The 21,792-nt window shown below is 43.2% G+C and overlaps 1 protein-coding gene and 1 non-coding gene across 4 annotated transcripts in view; both read left to right on the top strand.

Annotated features, from left to right (window-relative positions):
• Positions 1–3,185: 3,185 nt before the first annotated feature.
• LOC124958891 (uncharacterized) overlaps positions 3,186–21,792 on the top strand; it is a 46,986-nt gene continuing 28,379 nt past the window's right edge. For all 3 annotated transcript variants that reach the window (XR_007103951.1, XM_047517442.1, XM_047517441.1), the window contains exons 1-2: positions 3,186–3,388; positions 5,880–6,043. Coding sequence is in view for 2 of the 3 variants with exons in the window: in XM_047517442.1 (XP_047373398.1) it covers positions 5,887–6,043 (157 nt within the window). In the remaining variant the exon portion in view is untranslated. The remainder of the gene's footprint in view (positions 3,389–5,879; positions 6,044–21,792) is intronic.
• Positions 21,188–21,293, top strand: LOC124960888 (U6 spliceosomal RNA). Its single transcript, XR_007104204.1, has one exon. It is a non-coding gene; the product is annotated as a U6 spliceosomal RNA (small nuclear RNA).

Below are 21,792 nucleotides of genomic sequence, written 5' to 3'. Positions count from 1 at the left end.
TTTTCCATTTGATGATAAAGCCATCTGTCTTTCAATCAGATCCTTCTCTGTTTACAAAAGGAGGTGGTTGGCTTCTCCTACTCGTTCCCGTTTTGTCACTGTTGCCCAGGTGTCCTGTGACAGCTCTGTTTGGGAAAGCAGTATGTTTGGGGGTGGAGTGGGAGTTAGGTGGCCAGTGTTGTCTCCCTCCTCTCTGGGGTAGGCCTGGGTAAATGTTAGCTGTGCATGCCCCCTACCAGGTCTGTGGGGGAAAGTCTACAGCAGGGAGCAGGCATTTGACCCTGTTGGGACAGCTGAAGGGAGTTATATATGAGGTATTGGAAGCTGGCTGCTATCTGGACAAGACCAAGCCTGTTCCAAAAGCTAAAACCCCTTTTGGACATTTGATGTCAGTCCTAGAGCATATTTGTGGTTCCAAGAATCACCTTTCTTGGGTTGGGGCTGTAGCTCAGTGGCACAGTGCTTGCCTAGCACATGTGAGGCACTGGGTTATATGCTTAGCACCTCATACAAAAAAGTAAATAAATAAAACAAGTTTAAAAAAAATCAGCTTTCTCCTTCTACAATGAAAAAGAGCCTGGTTTTCCAAGCCAGCTAATAAATGCCAGAGAAGGCCATTTGGTGACCCTTCTCCTTCTGCCTAGAGGTTCTTCCTGTTCATTTTAGTGTTCAAGAAGTCAGTGCTTCCATCTTTGTCATTTCTGTCTCCTCTCACCAAGATCCTGCCCGCTAAGTGCTACACTGTTAGGGGAAAGGAGGTAGTACTCAATTCCTTTCTTCACAGCAGGCCTCAGAGGTAGGAGCGGGCACTGAACCTCCTCACACTCCCTGAGACCATGTACCCGGCTTTAAAAATGCATCTCCCAGATCCTGGCGGATGCCCAGCACTACTCTAACCCTAAAGCACTATGGGGCAGGAGACTTGGGCTCTAGCCCTAGCTTCACTATTTCCAAGTTACTTCACCTTCAGTTTCTGTTTCTTTCTGTAAAATAAAGGGATTAGACTTTAGCCCTAAGCACCCCTCCCCACCAGATTTTTCTTAACAATGTATGCCATTTACCCACAGCTAGAATTCAGTCTCTATGTGCTCTCCAGAAGGGGAATGATTCGCACCTGTCTAGGAGGCATGCCTCAGGTTACAAGGTGGGGTACAGGGAAGCTAACTCCCACTCTTGGTCCCTCCTGCCACCCTCCCGCGCTCCACCAGGAGACTCTCTGAACTGCTCTTTCAGTAGTCAGTCTGGGGCTGCAGATGGGGGTGCTACAGTGTCAGGACAAAAGCCAATGCCAGGCTCTGCCTCCTGCATCCTGGGCAGATCGAAAGGCAGGGTCCAATCATGAACTGAGCAGCACCCCCTACACACACACACACACACACACTAGAATCCATGAGGACTCTTTTTTTTTTTTTTTTTCATGAGGACTCTTTTTTAAAAAAAACTTTATTTATTGTTATGTGGTGCTGAGGATGGAACCCAGTGCCTCACCCGGGCTAGGAAATAAATGCTCTACCACCTAGTCTCAGCCCCAACCCCAAAGACGACTCTTAAGTAAGAATTTGGCATTGGGGAAATGGACTGGAAGGGAAACTTTTTGCACCACAAATCCAAATAATTAAGAACCATATGCATATACAAAGCTCACACGAATTGCTAAAAACAAAAAACAAAACAGTTAAGAAGGATATAAAATGAAGTCTCCCACCATGTCCTCCATCTTTACATGCAACAGCTGTTACAGCTTCTGAGGTCCTCCAAAGACACTCCATGTTTATGTAATCAAATACATGAGTATGTACATTCTTTTAAAACATGAAAGACAGCATATTAACATACTATTCTGCACTTAAAAATTTTTTTGTATTACAAGTTCCACACTAGTACATAAAGATTTACCTTATTTAAAAAATAACCACACAGGGGCTGGGGTTGTGGCTTAGTGGTAGAGCCCTTGCCTAATATGTATGAGGCACTGGGTTTGATAAAAAATAAAGGTCCATCTACAACTAAAATAAATAAATAAATAAATTAAAAAATTAAGAAAACCACATTCCATTTTATAGAATTCATCATTTATTTAGGTGGTCATTTATGAACATCTTTTTATCCCAGTTCAAGTAATGCCTCATTAATTAATCCTGTATATGCGTTTTTACTTGGCCGCTAAATCTGGAGTATGGATTTCTAGAACTGCTAAAGCAAAGGTTATGAGCATTTTAAATTTTGTGAGTCACCATTTAATATCTTTCCAAGAAGTTGCACCCATTTATAGTGAATGGGAAAGCCTGTCTACGTCCTGAGAGGGCCGTGCGGCCTACACATCCATGTCACCACCGTGCAACAATCCCAGAAGGAAAAAGGGAGGGCCTTATAACACCCTTTCTAGAAATCGGAAACCTGGGCTTGGGAGTTCAGTGCTGAATCTCCAACGGAGCCTGAATCAGATCCCAGGTTCCTGGATTCGCATCCCAGGAGCCGAACTCGGGAATGGAGTTCCGGGGCAGTCAACTCACCGGCTTCACGGTGCTGCCCGAGGAGGGCCCGGGTCGCGGGGCGCCGGGAAGTTTACCGCTCCCACCCGGCGCCCAGCCCCGACAAGAGCCCCGCGGCAACGAGAGCTGGGGTGCCTCGGGCAGCCGGTCGGTCCTGGGCCAGTTCCCACCTTCAAAACCTCCTCCATCAGTCGGGCTCTGCCAGGCCCGGGCTGGGGCTGGACCTAAGACCGGCCGCTCCTCTACCCGGCACCACGGGTGCCCCTCGCTAGGCCACCTTCAAACGGCAAACTCAAAGGCGTTCAGGAGGCCATGGTCCTCCCTTTACTCCGCACCCCAGACGCCTCAGAGCCGGGGCTGCCCAAGAAACTATCTTCCAGGCCTTTGCAGCCTCTCCTACGGGTAGCGCCCGGGGTCGTGCTCAACAGAACCGGCCGCGACGCTCGGGCGCCACCTTGCGATCATTCCTCGGACCTCCGGGCGGCCACCGGAAATCACACTTCCCAGCGTGCCAAGCGCGCCTGCGCAGGCGCAAAGAGCGTCTTCTGGTTTCCATGGGAACCTCGTCCCCGGAGTCTGCGCCGCGCAAGTCTGAGGCGGGGTGGGGTGTTGCTCCGCTGAGGTGCACTGGAGCTAGGACCGACCGGGTCTGCAGACCACTGAGGGGGCAGGGTCGGGGGTTGGGGGGACGCGGCCAGTCCTGCCCTGCTTCCCGGGACCATGCCTCCCGTATTCGCCCGGGCGTCCCGGCGTCCGCGAGCTCCTGGGGCCTCGGCGTTCTGAGGTGGAGGGGCCTGGGTCCGTCCGCGTCGGGCTGGGCTCGGGCGGGCGCAGCGCAACTCGCCCAGCGCCAGCGGCCGGCCACCTCCTCCCGAGGGCCTGCGCACCGACAGCAGGTACTCCTGAGGCGCGGGCCCGGGCGCGGGCGGCCGGCGGGGATGGTTCGCGCCGCGCGTGCACGTGGAGGTAGCGGCCGGCAGGGCGTCCAAGGCGCCTGGGGCTGGAACCCGTTCTGTGGCTGGTGGGCGCGGGACTCCCGGCCGCCCTGGTCTCAGTGCCGCTCCCGGTTCCCCGCCCCCGGCGGCTAAGATGGGGCTTGGACCCGAATTCTCAGATCCCTTGCGCTGCGGTTGCGGAGCCGCCCCTGGCGCTGTGTGGCCCATTGGAAAACGCCTTTATCGTGCCGAGCCTGAGTCCCTCCTCTGTAGAACTCCGGACTAGAAGCAGATGAACCCCACGGTGGGTTCCTTGCTCCTCGCTGAACACCAAGTGCAAGAGGAAAGGGAGCTAGGGTGGTTTGAGAAAGAACCTCGTCTTGGAACGTGAGCCAGAGAACTTGTACTTTGGGCTGTCACTGCACCTCTTGAGAATCGGTTTCCTCCATGTGCACAACGGGATCATGATAGTAGTACCTCAGATTTTTAAGGATTAAACTAGATAATTCACGTGCCTTTTTAGCCCAGCACTTGCCTATAGTAAGAATTATCCCCAGTCTCGAATTTCTAATAATTCTTAAAGCATTCACTAGCCCTTTTCCTAATTTCTGAAGTCGTTTTCTTTATTTCTGGGCAAATCCATTCTTCTAGGCAGGATGGTTTTATATTCTGATGGGGACGCTTGAGTCTTACCCACGTTTGGACGTTCAAGGCCAGTGTTTCTGCCCCTTCAGCGGTAGTCTAGTTTTTATCATTACCACACAGCATCTAGGGAAGAGGCAAGGCCCGACAACACATAGTGGGGAAGATACTTGCCTTCCTTGAGCTTTGTAGAGGATGTGAGCATTTACATGCTATGATGTAAAAATGGCTGAATATTGAATATTATATATTTATCTTAATTGAGGACCTCCATAACCTCACAAATAAGCCTTCATTCATTCAACATCTTTATGTACAAACTATTTCCTGAGCACATTTTAAGCACCTACTATGTACCTGGCACTATGCAGGGGGTACTCTGAGGGATATAATGATGTATAAGACTGTCTTTACTCTCAAGAAACATAAGGTCCGATAGGGGAAATCAGTTATGCATACAGACAAATGCATACACATCAAATTGAAAGTGATGTATCATAAGAGAAGTACAGGTAGCCCGGTGCAACTATTGCACACCTGTGATCTCAGCCATGTGGGAGCCTGAGGTAGGAGGATTGCAAGTTCAAAGCCAGCCTCAGCAACTCATTGGGACCCAGCAACTTAGTGAGACCTTGTCTCAAAATAAAACATAAAAAGGACTGAGAATGTGGCTCAGTGGTTGAGCACCCATGGGTTCAATCCCTGGTACAAAAAAAAGAGGGGGGGTACAGGTGACTATGCTATGGAGACTTGGAGGCCAGAGAGACTACTGTGGAGTCACTATATAATCCCAGAATCAAGGAGGAGACATTATGTGAGCCTCCTAAACCATGTGGAAGTGTGCATAGACCAAGAGGTAGGGAACAGATATTCTGGGCATCCTTCCCACAGATTTGAGACACACAGAGGAGAAATGTCTGTAGCCCCAACTTAGAAGGCAGGGGTTAGGTTTTGGTTAGTGTTTTCCTACTGCTTGACGTGTGGTCAGCACACAGTACATATTAATGAAGTATAGAGGCTGTGAGTTTCCTACAGAGAGGAACCAGGCTAGGGTTTTGGTATCACCTTAGGCCCTCTTATTAGACTTACATCCCTCTTATAGCCACTCCAGTAAGGGAAGAATGTGAGTGGGCTGATGATTATGGAGCAAGGGCCAGATTTTTGTCATGTTTAGCAGAGAACCAGCCAACTGAGAGCCCAGTGGACAAGGTCTCTCAAAGAGATAGGAAGGTCCATGAGCCTCTTCCCCTGCAACTGAGGTGAAGAGCTGCAAGGGGAGGAAGCAGAGCCTAGGATCATGGAGCAGCCTTGAGAACCAGTGATGGATATTTTTTGGCTCTTGTGCCCATCCTTGGCTCTGGTTTTCTAAGACCTACTCCTCTCGAGGGACATTTCTTTCCTATCTGTGACCCAGCTGGCAGTGGGAAACTAGATCCACCATGCCAGCAGATGACCAAGGCCTGCAGCTGCTGCAAGAGAACAAAGTTGGCTTAGCAGCTCCACCTCCAGGCTGACTTCTGGGGCCTTGTCATTCTCCAGTCCTGCCCAGAAGCTTGCACTGCAGTAAATCCTTCAGAGACAAGTGTCCGGTGACCCACTGAGGAGAGGCCTACCTAAGGACTTGGATGGAGCTATCTCTTGAGGGTACAAGTTGAGAAGATTGAAAGGGAATTGTGAGGACAGGGCCTGTTTAACTCATCAAAGACTTCAATTTCTCAGGAATCCTATGTGGCTCAGTGGGTGAGGGGACAGTAAGTAGGTAGAACCAGGGCAGTATCAGAGTGCAACTGACCACCTTTTTTTGCTCTAGATATGGGATGGCACAGGACTCCAGGGGGCCACAAGTTCCCCTTTTTCTGGAGACAGGAGCCAAGGTGAATTCTTACCCTCCTTGTGACAACCCTTGCTCCATACAGAGCCCTGCTCTGCTCTTCATCCTGCCTCCTCAATTTGCTTCCACTTCACTGGCTGCAGGTAAGTCCCTGCAGGGCATGTTACAATCTCATTGCAGCTAAAGGTCATGGAAAACATAGTAACTCCAGGCCTGGTACTTGAGAGGCAGTCATGACAGCTCAGTGTCCACCATAGATGCCTGTGTCAACTGGCTTCAGGGGCATGATGGTCCTTTAAATTTACAAAGCACTGTCACTTAGGTGCGATCTTGTTTGATCTAAGTAACATCAGAACAGTTTCATGTAATTTTTACTTTTTATTTTTCATTTTGAGACAGGATCTCACTAAGTTGCCCAGGCTGGTCTCAGCCTCCTGAGTAGCTGGGATTATAGGCGTGTACCATCGCACCTGACTTAACTTCTCTCTGAGATCCAAGTTCTTAGATTATAGGCCAAAGAGCTAATAGATGGCATTGGGACCAGTGATCTTTTTGACCTCTGTTATTTCTGAAGGGATGCCCTCTGCCCACTGAGGAGGCCATGGTCCTTGGTTCCCTGAAACTAAACCAACACTTCCTTCTTTCCTGTTTCAGCCAGAAGAATCGGTTCATTTTCCTCAGCTTTCTAGCTCAGCCCAACATCTTTTTGTCATAAGACAGATTAAGAGGTCTCATTCTCTCTTTTTTTTTGTACGGGGATTGAACCCAGAGGCGCTTTGCCATTGTGGTACATCCCCAAACCCTTTTATTTTTTATTTTAAGAGAGGGTCTTACTACATTGCTTAGGGCCTTGCTAAATTACTGGGGTTGGCCTCAAACTTGCAATCCTCCTGCCTCTCATCCTGCGTTGCTGGGATTATAGGCATGTGCCACCACACCTGGCAGGGAGGTGCCTTGTTCTCAAACCCTTGCTAGAAGGCAGCTAGTTCTCATGGTGGCAGGTCTCATCTGAGAGCTGGTGCTCCTCCCCTTGGCTTTGCCAGGTTTGCCTCTTCCGACATAGGCACCCTGGATAGCTGGGATGCTTGAGGAGATTCTGAATCTGGGCTAAAGAACCCAGAGTAGGAAAGCTCTTCCCCAACTGTGTGGGGAGGGAAGTTAGCGAAAATCTGCCTGGTTTGAGATTGCCACACCCACCCCACTGGCGCCCCTGGAAGACCTCATGGAGCCACGAGGTACGGGTGGGGCGGTGAGTGTGGCAGGAAGGGCACACAAGGAGGTACAAGCGGAGGCTAAAGCAGGGTCTGTCTGCTGTCCTAACTCAAGCCAGAGACAACTATGGAGGAAGGTTTGGGTGAAGGAGGCTGGAGTGAGAGAGGGATCTGTTAATACACCTCCCATTTGGTTTGTCTTCCTTTGGCCTGCAGAGGCTTGTTGCTAGGCAGTTTTCCCCTTTTCCCCAGGTAGCGCATCTCAGTTCAGTGGACTGACTCTTGCCCGCATAGGGTCCTCAGGAGATCTTCTCCACACCCTCCCCTTCATTGGTGGCTCAACTAGGTGCCTCCTATAGCGCTCTCCACAGTCTGATGACTCATCATCACAAATGCTCCTATGCTGGGCTGAGCTGTGCCTCCTCAGCATTCCTGCCAACCTGAAGCTGTCTTCAACACAAAAATGGGACATTGGGAGTGAGGCTGAGGGCCATGTGGGCAGAGTAAGAAGTTTGATTGCATCAGATGGATTATTTTAGGGTCAGTGGGATGCCTGAGCTGATAAGCAGAGATTTCCACACCTAGGTACTGCTGAGCCTCATGTGTTGGATGGAGCTGGCCCAGAGCAAGGCCTATGTGCTGTCACTAAGGCAATCTGCCCACAGCCCTCACTGGCTCACCCCGCCATCCTGCTTCAGTCATCTTCTCCCTCTTCCCTTCCCTCTAGGCGGGGCCAGCTACCACTGCTGACCACGGGGGCTCAGGCCCTTGCCTGGTCCCTGCACCTCAGCTTCCTAGGGGTGCCCAGGTGGGCCAGCACACTGATCCTCTGACTCCTTTTTTCTTACAAAGGAGAAAGGACTCAGTAAGAGAGGAGGGTGGGGCAAGAAGACTAGGAACTACCTGAAGGTGAGGTGGGAAGGAACTAGGTTGAAGGGACACCAATCACAGAACTGAAAGCACCGGGAGGCTGCGGTATCTGTGAGCTTCGTGGTCTGGGAATGGCTCATGGGGCCAGGTGAGGCTGCTCTGAAGGAGGAGCTGTCTTTGGAAGGAGAATTCTGTTTCTGGTTGGAGCCCTTTTGAGTCTGAGATACTGTGAAGGATCCATTTGACAAGAATGCTAGGATAGGACTAACTCATTCTCTTTCCTTCCACTCTGGAGCTCCCAACAGGCCCTCCTGCTGACTCTTCTATTCCTCTGTCCCTTATAACCAGGTGTGAACCTCTAGGTGATAGCTCACTTTCCACCTTTAACCAGTTATCAGATTCTCACGGGCCTTTATTCCCGCTCCTCACCTTACCTCACTCAGTCCCTGCTCCAGGGCTACCCTGCTATAATAGTGTCATGCTGGCTTAATCTTTCAGCAGTGTTACATGATTTCACCAGTGGCTCCTACGTCCATTGCCTTCTGTGGTGCTTCCTGGTGCCTTCAAGTGCACTACAGATTGTGCCTTGGCTGCAGGTCTTTCCCAGGCACCAGGCTGCCTTTCTGTCTTTAATTCCCAGCACATCCTAGTCCACATCTCCTGCTGTGATCAGACTAGACCACCTTTTACTCCTTGAAAACACTTCCCACCTCCTCACCTCTGCTCACGGTACTCTCTCTAACTGGGAGTATTCCCTCCAGCATTCATCTCTCCATCCAAAGAGTATTTACAGGACACTTTTCTTTTTTTGAGGAATTTCTAATCTACAGAGAAGTTCAAAGACTGGTACTGTGAAACTTATATACCCTACAAGTCCTTGTTATTGCACATTTCTTTCTGTTCTCTCTTTTTTTGGACCCTCTGAAAATGAGTTGCAGGCATTATGACACTTCCTCCATAAATATTTTGGCCCATATTTCCCAATAATAAGGACATTGTCCTACCTACCTTTTAATATCCTTTTAAAATAAGAAGAATTCTGGTAAAATAAACTTGACAAAATCTACCACTTTACCAAATTTTTTTTTTTACCAATCGTGAATGAAGTATATTCACAATGTTATACAACCAATATTACTATTTATTTCCCAGAACTTTTTCATCATCACAGACAGAAACTCTACAAATGAAACATTAGCTCCCCGTTTCTTCTTGGCAGACTTTATTCTACTTCCTATCTGTGAATTTGCCTCTTCCTTTACTTAATGTAGTTGAAAGCAGTTACTTGTGCTTTTGTCTGTGGCTTATTTCACTTAGTATAGTGTTTTCAAGATTCACCCAGGTTGTACCATGTATCAGAATTTCATTCCCTTTAAGGCTGAGTAATTGTCTCTTTGTGGATATACCACACTTAATCCATTCCTATGCTGATAGACATTTGGATTGTTTTACTTATGAATAATGCTGCTTTGAACTTAGATCTATAACATCTGTTTGGGTCCTTGCTTTCAGTTCATCTGAGTATTTCCTTAAAAGTGGAATTGCTAGATTATATGGTAATTCTGTTGAATTTTCTGAGGAACTGACAAACTATTTTTCATAGCATAGCAACCAAGACATAATGATGCAGTTTCTAAAATTATTTTTTGAATTTAATTTAATTTTTGCAGTAGTGGTGATTGAACCCAGGGGCACTCTACCACTGAGCTACATGACCAACCCCATTTATTTATTTGTTTGCTTAATTTTTTAAAGTGCTGGGGATAGAACCAAGGGCCTCACAAGTGGTAGGCAAGTGCTCTACCACTGAGCTACATCCCCAGCACCTCTTATTTTTTATTTTAAGACAGGGTCTCAGTAAGTTGCTGAGACTGTCCTTGAATTTTCAGTCCTTGTGCCCCAGCTTCCTGAGTTGTTGTGATGACAGGTGTGATGTAATCTTATTATCCAGACTGCAGAACAAAATTGTGTTTCTCTAAATGTCCCTTAATTTTCCGTTGCAGCTCTTTTAAAAACTTTGATTCAGGATCCAGTCAGGGATCACAGATTACATTTGATCGTCCTGTCCCTGGGTTTGATCACTAGCAGCACAAAACAAACAACACCATTCCTAGTCTCTCTGAATCTTTGTTTTTCATGATATTGACATTTTTTAAGACTCCAGGCTAGCTGTCTTATAGATTATCCCTCAATTTGTGTTTGTCTGAATGTTTCCTGATGGGTAAATCAGTTTGAGCCTTTTTGCATGAATACTGCCCACTACTATAAGAACACCACGCAGGAATAGAATATAACACGTTCTTCCTTTTGTTGCATTACTTTAGTCATATAATGTTGCTTTATGCTATTGTTAGTGATACTAACTTTAATTACTGAGGTAAGATTGTGTCTGTGAGAGAACCCTCATCCCTTTGTAATATTAAGTAATTTATTGGATGGTGATTTGAGACCATATGAATATCCTGTTCCCCAACAATCATCAACCATTGACTTTATTTATTTATTTATTTATTTATTTATTTTTCCTGATGTTGGGAATGGAACCCAGGGTCTCATGCTTGCTAGGCAAGCCTTCTACCACTGAGCTATAACTCCAATCTTCAACCATTGATTTTAGCATCAGATGATAATATTTACCTAAATTATTTATTTCATTGTATTATTTAAATTATGTCATTCTTTCCCCTCAGCTATTTCATGAGACCCTGTCTCAGAATAAAAACATAAAAAAGGGGTGGGGATGTGGCTCAGTGGTGAAGGACCTCTGGGTTAGATCCACGGTACCTACATATATAAATAAATAAATAGTCATTTTCTCTACATTTATTATGCATTTACTATGTTATTATTATTCAGTAAAAAATAACTTTCCCTTGCCCTCTTTTTCAGAATTAACAGAGTCATCTGTTCTTTTTTTGTTCAGTGTGCTATGTCATTGCAATTGTGTGTGTGTGTGTGTGTGTGTGTGTGTGTGTGTGTTTTGCTGGGGATTGAACCAGGAGCACTGATTCTACTAAGCTACATCTCCAGCCCTTTTTATTCTCTTTTGAGTTTGCATCTTGCTAGGCCTCAAACTGGAGAGCCTTCTGTCTCAGCTTCTGAAATTGCTGGGATTTCAGGTGTGTTACCACGGTGCCCAGCTCATTATTCTTTTTGATGCTCAAATTTTCTTATATCTGGCCAATAAGAGCTCCTTTAAACTGGCCCCAGGTCTTTTTGTCAAAGATCCCTAGTTTCTTTAAGTGGGAAAAGATATGTAGAAACTAAGATCCAGGCTGCTGTGGGGTATGCTCATTGCTACTAGGATTTTATTGCATTCTTTATGATGGACAGGGAATAAAAAGAAACTTTTTGTTTTGTTTTTGGTACCAGGGATCAAACCCAGGGTCACTTAACCACTGAGCCACATTTGCAGCCCTTTTTATTTATTTATTTTTATTTTGAGGCAGGGTCTTACTAAGTTTCTTAGGATCTCCCTAAATTGCTGAGAATGGTCTTGCATTTAAAATCCTCCTGTCTCAGCCTCCCAAGTTGCTAGATTACAGGTGGTGCTACCACACCCAGCTGAAAAAAACAATTCTTTTTTTTTTTTTTTTTTGGTACTGGGGATTGAACTCAGAAGCACTTGGCCACTGAGCCACATCCCCAGCCCTTTTTTAAAATTTCATTTAGTGAAGGGTGTCACTGAGTTGCTTAGCAACTTGCTTTTGCTGAGGCTGACTTTGAACTTGTGATTCTCCTCCCTCAGCCTCCTGAGCCGCTGGGATTACAGGCGTGTGCCACCACTCCTGGTTCTAATTGGCTTTTTACAGGGGTCAGCTCTTTACTAATCCCTTCTATAGTGTGAGAGTTATTCTAAATATGCTTAAGACAAAGTCTTAAAAATAAGATCAAGGAGAATTGCTAGACATGCATTGCCTGCCAGAACAGAACTCAATTTTCTTTTCTTTCTTTTTTTTTTTTTTTTTGTGGTGCTGGGGATAGAACCCAGGGCCTTGTGCTTACAAGGCAAGCACTCTACCAACTGAGCTATTTCCCCATCCCCCAGAACTCAATATTCTTTAAAAGAAAGTATTATCTAGACAACTCTAGCTATACTAATAAAATTACTAGTTAGTTATTCAAGGAAAGAGGAAAATTTTACCCTTAAGAAAAAAGCAGTCAATGGAAATATACCCAATATCTGAGATGTCCCAGATATTGAAATTAGTGGACAAAGTAATTTAAAGTAGCTACTATAAATATGTTTAAGGGTTTAAAGGAAAACATGGTGGTCTTAATGGGGAATCTCAGCAGAGAAATTGAAACTGTGATCAATAACCAAAAAATTCCAGTATTGAAAAGGGCAGTATCTGAGATGAAAATCCATTGGATGGACTTAAAATTGGAGAATACTTGGCAGAAAAAAGGGCCAAAAACAGTGGAATCACACCTTCAGAGTGCTGACAGAAAAAGAATTTCAATCTAGAAATCTATGTCCAATGAAAATATCTTTCAAAAATATCTTTCAAAATAAAGAGAAATAAAGACATTTTCAGAAAACTTAAAAGATGAGAGAATTTGTTGCTAGCAGACCCACTCTATGAGAAATACAAAGGAAGTTATTTAGGCTGAAAGGAAATTTGAAAATGTGGATCTATTGGAAGGAATGAAGAGCCACAGAAATGATACTACCTGGATAAAAAGAATAGTTTTTTCCCTACTTTTAATTCTCATAGGAGACAAATGACTGTTTATAGCAAAACTACTATTATTGTAAGATACAGTTCATGACATGTGGAGGAGTAAATATATAATAATTGCACAGAGTGGGGAGTTAATAAAATTGTATGCTATTTTATATTTGTGAAATGTCAAGAAGTGCAGTTAGACTGGCAAATTAGTGATGTATATTATAATTTCTAGAGCAACTATAATAAAAAGTGGTATAGCTAAAAAGCAAATAGAGGAAATCAAATGTAATACTAATTATATTCTATATATTCTATATTTTATATGTTCAATATGTAATTGTATATGTGTTAACTATCAAATTATATGTAAACAAATTGTTTATAGTCAGTTTCTCAAAAGAAGGCAGGAAAACCACAGAGAACAAAAAGCATGTGGAACAAATAGAAAAGTGCAAACTGATAGGCTTTGTTATGGGCTAAATTGTGTCCCTCCTCAAAAATGTATCTGTTAGGGTTTAGGAGTGTAGTGCAGTGGTAGAGTGCATGCTTAGCCCGCACAAGGCCCTGGGTTCTGTCCACAGCTCCCCCCACAAAACACACACAAATCAAGTATATTAAAGTACCTGTGTTTGGAGGTGGAGACTTTACAGAGGTATTAAGTGAAAATTAGCTCATTAGGTGAGTCCTAAATCCAGATGAGTGATGCTCTCAAGAAAAGAGAAAATTTGAACACAGACATGTACAGAGGAAAGAGGATATAAAGATGGCAGTTTATAGGCCAAATAAGAAACTTTTGATTAGGTCCTTTTCTTCTGGGTCCTCAAAAGGAATCAACCCTGTAAACATCTCAGATTTCCAGCCTCCAGAATTGTAAGAATATTAATCTCTGTTGTTTAAGACACTTAATCTGTGATTCTTTGTTATGGTAACCTTTCTTTGTTTTGTGCTGATATAACAGAATACCTCAAACTAAGTAATTTTGTAGAGTGGTACTGGAGATTGAACCCAGTGGTGCTTTACTGAGCTACATCCCAAGCCCTTTTAAATTTTTATTTTGACACAGGGTCTTGCTAAATTGCAAAGGGTCTCAGAGTTGCTGAGGCTGGTCTCTAATGTGCAATCCCCTGCCCCAGTATCTCAAGTCACTAGAATTCCAGGCATGTACCACTCTACCCTGTGAGACATAGTAATTTATAGAGAACAGAGATTTATTTCATAGTTCTGGAGGCTGAGAAGTCCAAGATCAAACCACCAGCATCTAGTGTGGCCCTTACTATGTTTGCACATGGCAGAAGGTAGAAGTACAAAAGAGAATGAACTCCATATTGTCACATGGCAAAGGAGTAGAAGGACAAGAGGGTTGACTCTGCTCTCACAGCCCCTCCTATAGTGGCATTAATTCATCCATGAGGGCAGAGTCTTATGATCTGAAACCTCCTGGAAGGCCCCTCCAGCCAACACTGTTTCATTGAAGATTAGGTTTCCAACATGTGAATTTCAGGGGACCCAAATAGACCATAGTACAACTCTCACAAACTAATGTAGACTTAAACCCAACCATGTTAATGCTTCCATTAAATATAAAGCCTCCAATTTAACACTCCCATTAAAAGGGATTATTAGACAGGATTAAAAAAGATCCAGGCTTGCAGACTGGTTCAGTGGTAGAATTCTTGTGTGATCACCACGTGTGATGCCCTGGATTCAACCCTAGTACCCCTCTCTCTACACACAGACTTGATATATATCTAAAAGAAACATACTTTTAATGTACACAGAAAGTAAAAGGATGTATTATGCAAATAGAAAACACAAGAATTCTGGCTGGCTATATTACATGAGACCAAGTAAACTTCAAAACAAAGAAAATTAGCAGAGATAAAGAGACATTGAACAGAAAGATACAATCCTATTTACAGAGCTATAAAAACTGACAAATTAAAGGGAAAAATAGATGCACAATTGTAGCCAGATATTTCAAACCCCCCTAATTAGAAACTGAGAGAACACCTAGACAAAAAGGCAGTACGATATAGAAAATATGAACAGTATTATCAACCATGTTGATATAATTGACAGTAAACAACTCCAACTAATAACTGCAGGATTAACATTTGTTTCAAGCACACATGGAACATTAGCAAAATGTTTTAGTCTGTTTTCTGTTTCTATAATAGAACACCTGAGTCCCAGGCATGGTGGTGCACACCTGTAATCCCAGTGTGTGGGGAGGCTGAGGCCCTAAGCAACTTAATGAGAAATAATATAATAATAATAAAATAAAATAATAATATATAATATAATATAATATAATAGTAGTAGTACTAGTAGTAGTAATAGAACATAGGGGACTGGGTAACTTATAAAGGAAAGAGGTTTATTTAGCTCTTTATGGTTTAGGAGGCTGAGAAAGTGGCAGCATCTGCTTGGCTTCTGATGAGAACTTTGTGCAACTTCAAATCATGGCCAAAAGCTGCCATGTGCAAAAGAGGTCATGTGAGGAGAGGGGAAACTAGCAAGAGCCAAGGAATCCAATTCACTTTATAAAAACCCCCTCTTGCAGTACCTAACCCAGTTCTGTAAGAACAAGAGCAAAACCTTACTCATAAAAAAGGCATTCACTCATTTATGACTCTGCCCCCATGACCCAGATCCCTCCCAACTTTGCTGCATTGGGGACCAAGCTTTAATATAATTCAGGACAAATGATATTCAAGCATAGCTTCAAATTAGGTTACATCCTGGGCCATAAAATAAGTCTCAATACATTTTGAAAGATTACAATCTCAGGGCGGGGGAAGTAGCTCAGTGGTAGAGTGCTTGCCTAGCACGAATGAGGCCTTAGGTTTAATCCCCAGTACTGAAAAAAAAAAAGAATCTCAAAGAATATATTCTGATCATAATGAAATGAAATTAGAGGTGAATAATAATAACAATATATCTGGAAAAATCCCTAAATGTTTAGAAATTAAAGAATATAGTTCTCTATAACTAATGAATCAATAAAAGAAATGAAATGAAAAAATGTTTCAAACTGAAAGGTAAACTGGGCACAGTGGCACACACCTGTAATCCCAGTAACTCAGGAGGTAATTGCAGTAACTTGGGAGATTGAGGCAGGAGGATGGCAAGTGTGAGGCTTGTCTTGGCAATTTATAGCAAGACCTGTTACAAAATAAAAAATAAAAAGGGGCTGGGATATAGCTCGGTGGTGAAGCACTTCTGGGTTCAGTCTGTAGTACTGTAAAATCAAAAAACAAAATAATCAAAATGAGAGGTAATAAAAGCACAACATATCAAAATTTGTATGGCATGGCTAAAGAAGTGTTCAGAGGACTACATAACTTTAAATGACTGAATCAGAAGGAAAGAGAAGAGTTTAAATCAGTATTTTATATTTCTACCTTGAGAGAGAAAAAGTATCACAGTTGCTCAAAAAGTTAAACAGAGCCAGGTGTGGTGGTACACACCTGTAATCCCAACTGCTCAGGAGGCTAAGGCAAGAGGATGATGAGTTTAAAGCCAGCCTCAGCAAGGCCCTAAGCAACATAATGAGACACTGTCCCAAATATATATATATAAAGGGTTGGAGATGTGACTTAGTGGTTAAGCGCCTCTGGGTTCAATCCCTGTACCAAAAAAAAAAAGTTAAACAGAATTATAATACGACTCAGTAGTTCTATTAAATATATACCCCAAAACGTGTTCATACAAAAACTTGTGCTCAAGTGTTCACTGCTGTGCAATTATAGTAGCTAAAAAGTGAAAATAATCCAAGTTTCATTTGGCAGATGAATGAATGAACAAAATATGGTATATTCATACAAAGGAATACTATGTAACCATCAAAAGAAATGAAATAGTTACATACAACACAAATGAACTTTGAAAACCTTGTAAGTGAAAGAAACCAGACATAAAAGGTCACAGATTGTATGATTCCATTATATAAAATATTCAGAATGGGCAAAGCCATAAAAGAGGAAGCAGATTATTGGTTACCATAGGGAATTGTGACTGACTGCCAGTAGGTATAGGGTTTCTTTCTGGGGCTATGGAAATGTTCCAGAATCGAATAGTAGCAGTTGCTGTACAATATAGTGAATATACTAAAAAAAAAACTAAATTATACTACTTAAAAAGGTGAATTTTGGGGTTTCAAGATGGTGGACTAGAGGGCGGCTGCATTTCACGTTGCTCCAGGACACAGGATTCAAAAGAGGAGATAGTGAGAGAGTTGGGACCAACTCAAAGCCGCCGGGTGAGTCTCTCCCATTGGGGAGGCATCCCAGATGGGGCGGAAGTCCCGGAACGCAGGGAACTTTGTGAAGTAGAGTTGCTCGGCGAGACGCCCCTCCCCCCCGCTGGAGCAGTGAACTCGGACAACTGGGAGCTTTGTAGAAGAGGCCGCTCAGCACAGCGCTTGGACTCGGAGCAACCCCTGGGGCTCCGAGCGGCTGCCTGAGGAGGAGCTGCGTGGTGAGCTGTTTGGACTCAGAGCGACCGCTTCTGAACACCGGGGGGGCTGCCCAGAGGAGGAGGAGGAGCTTGGCGGGTCGCTTGGTCTAGGAGTGATTGCATCAGAGCTCTGGGTGGCTGCTCAGAGGAGGAGGCGAGTGGTGAGTTGTTTGGACTCAAAGCGACTGCTCCTGAACACCGGTGGCCTGCCTGGAGGAGGAGCGCGGTGGGTCGCTTGGTCTCAGAGTGACCGCTCCTGAACACCCGGGGGGCTACCCGAAGAGGAGGAGGAACAGGGCGGGTCACTTGGACTCGGAGTGACTGCCTAGGGCTACGGGCGGTTGGCGGGAGGAGGAGACTCGAAGTGAGTTGCTTGGACTCCTAGTGACTGTGTCGGAACACCGGGCAGCTGTCCGGAGGAGGAGGTGTGTGGCAGGTCTCTGGGTCTCGGAGCTATTGTACAGGGCTCCAGGTGGCAGCTCAGAGGAGGGGCCGCATAGCCAAGCGATTAGGTGCAGAGCAGGGTCCCAGGACCTAGGCGGCTTCTTGCTGGAAGAGCCACACAGAGACACGCCTAGGGGCAGAGCGAAGTTTCCAGGACTGCGGGCAGATTCTCTGAGGAGAGGCAGCCCAAGGAGACTCGCCTGCGAAGGGTGAGGCTCCCAGGCCCAGGAGGTAGGTCCGGGCCCCTGGGAACGTTTCAGAGGAAGACAGCCCAGCCCAGGCGGTAGTTGTAGATTGAGGGGAACCTCTAGGAGGGGAACTGACCAGCGAGACTTCCCCACCAGGTGAGTCTTCCCTGCCGGGTGAGGTTTTCCCACAGGGACGGTAAAACCAGAGACACAGGTACAAACAGGACTTGCCTCAGCCCGCAGCCTAGTTCCCCGTTGGATGACCATTGGTCAACAAGTGGAGGCACCTCTGCCCACTAGCAGGGAATATACCCCACCTGAGGGTCACCATCCCTAGAGAGGCAGCTTCCTTGTGGAGCACCGCATTATCAACTTCCTCCAAGACTGCAGGCTACTGAAGGATAAGAGGGGATATACTAGCAATCTTCAGGGACATTATAAGTCAATAGAGGAAATCTGCAATATCTTAGCAGTCCACTGATACCTGAACAATATGAGAAAACAAGGGAAGAAAATGCCCCAAACAAATCTAGATGTTACGTCAATAAAATCTAACGACAGCATGGCAGAAGAAGTGACAGAAAGGGAGTTCATAATGTACATAATTAAAATGATCAGGGAAGCAAATGATGAGATGAAAGAGCAATTGCAGGCATTGAATGATGAGATGAAAGAGCAAATGCAGGCATTGAATGATCACACCAATCGACAGTTAAAAAAGCAAATACAGGAAGCAAAAGACCAGTTCAATAAAGAGTTAGAGATATTGAAAAAAAACAAACAAACAGAAATCCTTGAAATGAAGGAAACAATAAACCAAATTAAGAACTCCATAGAAAGCATAACCAATAGGATAGAACACCTGGAAGACAGAACCTCAGATATTGAAGACAAAATATTTAACTTTGAAAACAAAGTTGAACAAACAGAGAAGATGGTAAGAAATCATGAACAGAATCTCTAAGAACTATGGGATATCATGAAAAGGCCAAATTTAAGAATTATTGGGATTGAGGAAGGCTTAGAGAAACAAACCAAAGGAATGAACAATCTATTCAATGAAATAATTTCAGAAAATTTCCCAAATCTGAAGAATGAAATGGAAAATCAAGTCCAAGAGGCTTATAGGACTCCAAATACACAAAATTACAACAGACCCACACCAAGGCACATTATAATGAAAATACCTAACATACAAATAAAGACAGAATTTTAAAGGCTGTGAGAGAAAAGAACCAAATTACATTCAGGGGGAAACCAATACGGATATCACCAGATTTTTCAATCCAGACCCTAAAAGCTAGAAGGGCCTGGAACAACATTTTTCAAGCCCTGAAAGAAAATGGATGCCAACCAAGAATCTTATACCCAGCAAAACTTACCTTCAGATTTGACAATGAAATAAAATCCTTCCATGATAAGCAAAAGCTAAAAGAATTTACAAAAAGAAAGCCAGCATTACAGAACATTCTCAGCAAAATATTCCATGAGGAAGAGATGAAAAACAAAGAAGCAATCAGCAAAGGGAGGAATTATCCTAAGGGAATTGTCAAATAAAGGAGGAACCAAGTCGTGTCAAAAAAATAAATAAATAAATAAAATTTAAAAAATGAACCAAATGACCGGGAATACAAATCGTATCTCAATAATAACCCTGAATGTTAATGGCCTGAATTCATCAATCAAAAGACATAGACTGGCAGATTGGATTAAAAAGAAAGATCCAACAATATGTTGCCTGCAAGAGACTCACCTCATAGAAAGAGATACCCATAGACTAAAGGTGAAAGGATGGGGAAAAACATACCATGCACATGGACTCAGCAAAAAAGCTGGAGTATCCATCCTCATTTCAGATAATGTGGACTTCAAGCCAAAGTTAGTCAGAAGGGATAAAGAAGGACATTTCATACTGCTTAAGGGAAGCATAAATCAGCAAGATATAACAATCATAAACATCTATGCCCCAAACAGTGGCTCATCCATGTATGTCAAACAAATCCTTCTCAATTTTAGAAACCAAATAAGACCATAACACAATAATACTAGGTGATTTTAACATGCCTCTCTCACCACTGGACAGATCTTCCAAACAAAAATTGAACAAAGAAACCATGGAACTCAATAACACAATCAATAATTTAGACTTAACAGACATTTATAGAATATACCATCCAACCAAGAGCAAATACACTTTCTTCTCAGCAGCACATGGATCCTTCTCTAAAATAGACCATATATTATAAAAAAAAAAAAAGGTGAATTTTATATTATGTGGATCTCTCAAGAATAAGTTAGGAAAAGAACAAGTTAAATGCAAAGGAAGGAAATAATAACAAGCAGAAATCAAGGAAATAGAAAACACATAAAAAGAGAAAATTACAAAGACAAAAATTAGTTCTTGGAAAAAATTAATAAAATTGATAAGTCTCTAGCAAGATTGATTAAGTAAAAAAGAAAGAAACTATAAATTATCAATTATCAGAAGTGAAAGAGTGATATCACCATAGATTTTTAGATTCTAACATGTTATGAAGGAGCTAGGCACAGTGGTGCACGCCTGTAATCCCAGTAGCTCGGGAGGCTGAGAGAGGAGGATCTTAAGTTCAATACCAGCCTAAGCAACAGCGAGGCACTAAGCAACTCGGTGAGACCCTGTCTCTAAATAAGATACAAAACAGGACTGGGGATGTGGCTCAGTGATCGAGTGCCCCTGGGTTCAGTCCCCAGTACCAAAAAAAAGAAAAGAAAAGAAAAAGTTAAGGAGAAGTATAAAAAACTTTATGACAACTAAGTAGAGAACTTGAACAAAATGAACAAGTTATTAAAAAACAACTTGCGAGTAGTGTCGTAGAAGATATAAACTCTGAATATTCCCGAAGCTACTAAAGAAGCTGAATTTGTAATTTAAACTCTTCTCACATGGAAAACTCCAGACCCAGCAAATAAAATCCAACAATAAGAAAAGACAATGACCAATCCAATAACAGAAGGTTGGCTAACTGGTTAACATCATTAGATGTGATATAGGACATTAACAGAGTAAAAGGGGAAAATTACCTATCTGGTTTGTGAAGGAAAGGTTGGGCCACACTCTCAAACTTCAGAATCCCAAATGACAGAATTTGAGGGGCTGGAGTTGTGGCTCAGTGGCAGAGCACTCGCCTAGCATGCATGAGGCCTTGGGTTCGATCCTATGCACACATAAAAATAAGATAAAGGTATTGTGTCCACCTACAACTAAAAAGTATATTTAAAAAAATTTTTAAAAAAAGAGGATTTGAGGAACATAAAAACCTGGCAGAGCACTTCATAGGCTGCTTGACACAGTAAAATAGGCAATGATAGCATACGTATTTTTGCAAGGATAAACACTCAGGTACACTGAGCTATCATGTGGGTCTAACCATTATGAGCAAACTGTATTCATAAAGAAACATCTCGTGCTCATTTTGGCAGCATGTATGTTAAAATTGGAACGATACAGAGAATATCAGCAGGGCCACTGTGCAAGGATGACATGCAAATTCTGAAACTTTCCATATTGTTTAAAAAAAGATGTCAGAAAGTGAAATGTATAAACACATACCACTGTGGTTGGTAAATTTAAATGCCCAGCTGCATAACCGTAGCCATTTGAAATACCAAAATATTATGTAGACAGCCTTAAGTCTTTTGATGAGAGCAACCAATAACTGCAGTGGGTCGCTTCTGCATATATAGTAGCCCAAACAACTGAGATCCCAAGAAATTTTATCTTTCACAAATTCAGATGTACAAAAAGGATGCCCCTTCATTTATTGAGGAAATTTCAACATTTGTATACACATACACATTGCATGCACATGAAGTCAGTGTCTTGATAGTGCACTTTCAAGGAGTCAAATTTGCAAAAAATGCATTAAGAAAATTAGAACTCTCAAAGTTTTTACACAATCTTCAGTATTGGAAATAATATAAAGGTGAAATGCATAGTATAGTGAACTGTAAAAAATAATACCGATAATTTCAAATAGTGGGAAAAAACTTTAAAAGATAAAAAAGAAAA

This window comes from Sciurus carolinensis, chromosome 11 (assembly GCF_902686445.1).
Source record: "Sciurus carolinensis chromosome 11, mSciCar1.2, whole genome shotgun sequence".
NCBI lineage: Eukaryota > Metazoa > Chordata > Mammalia > Rodentia > Sciuridae > Sciurus > Sciurus carolinensis.
This window is presented reverse-complemented; position numbering and strand designations above follow the sequence as displayed.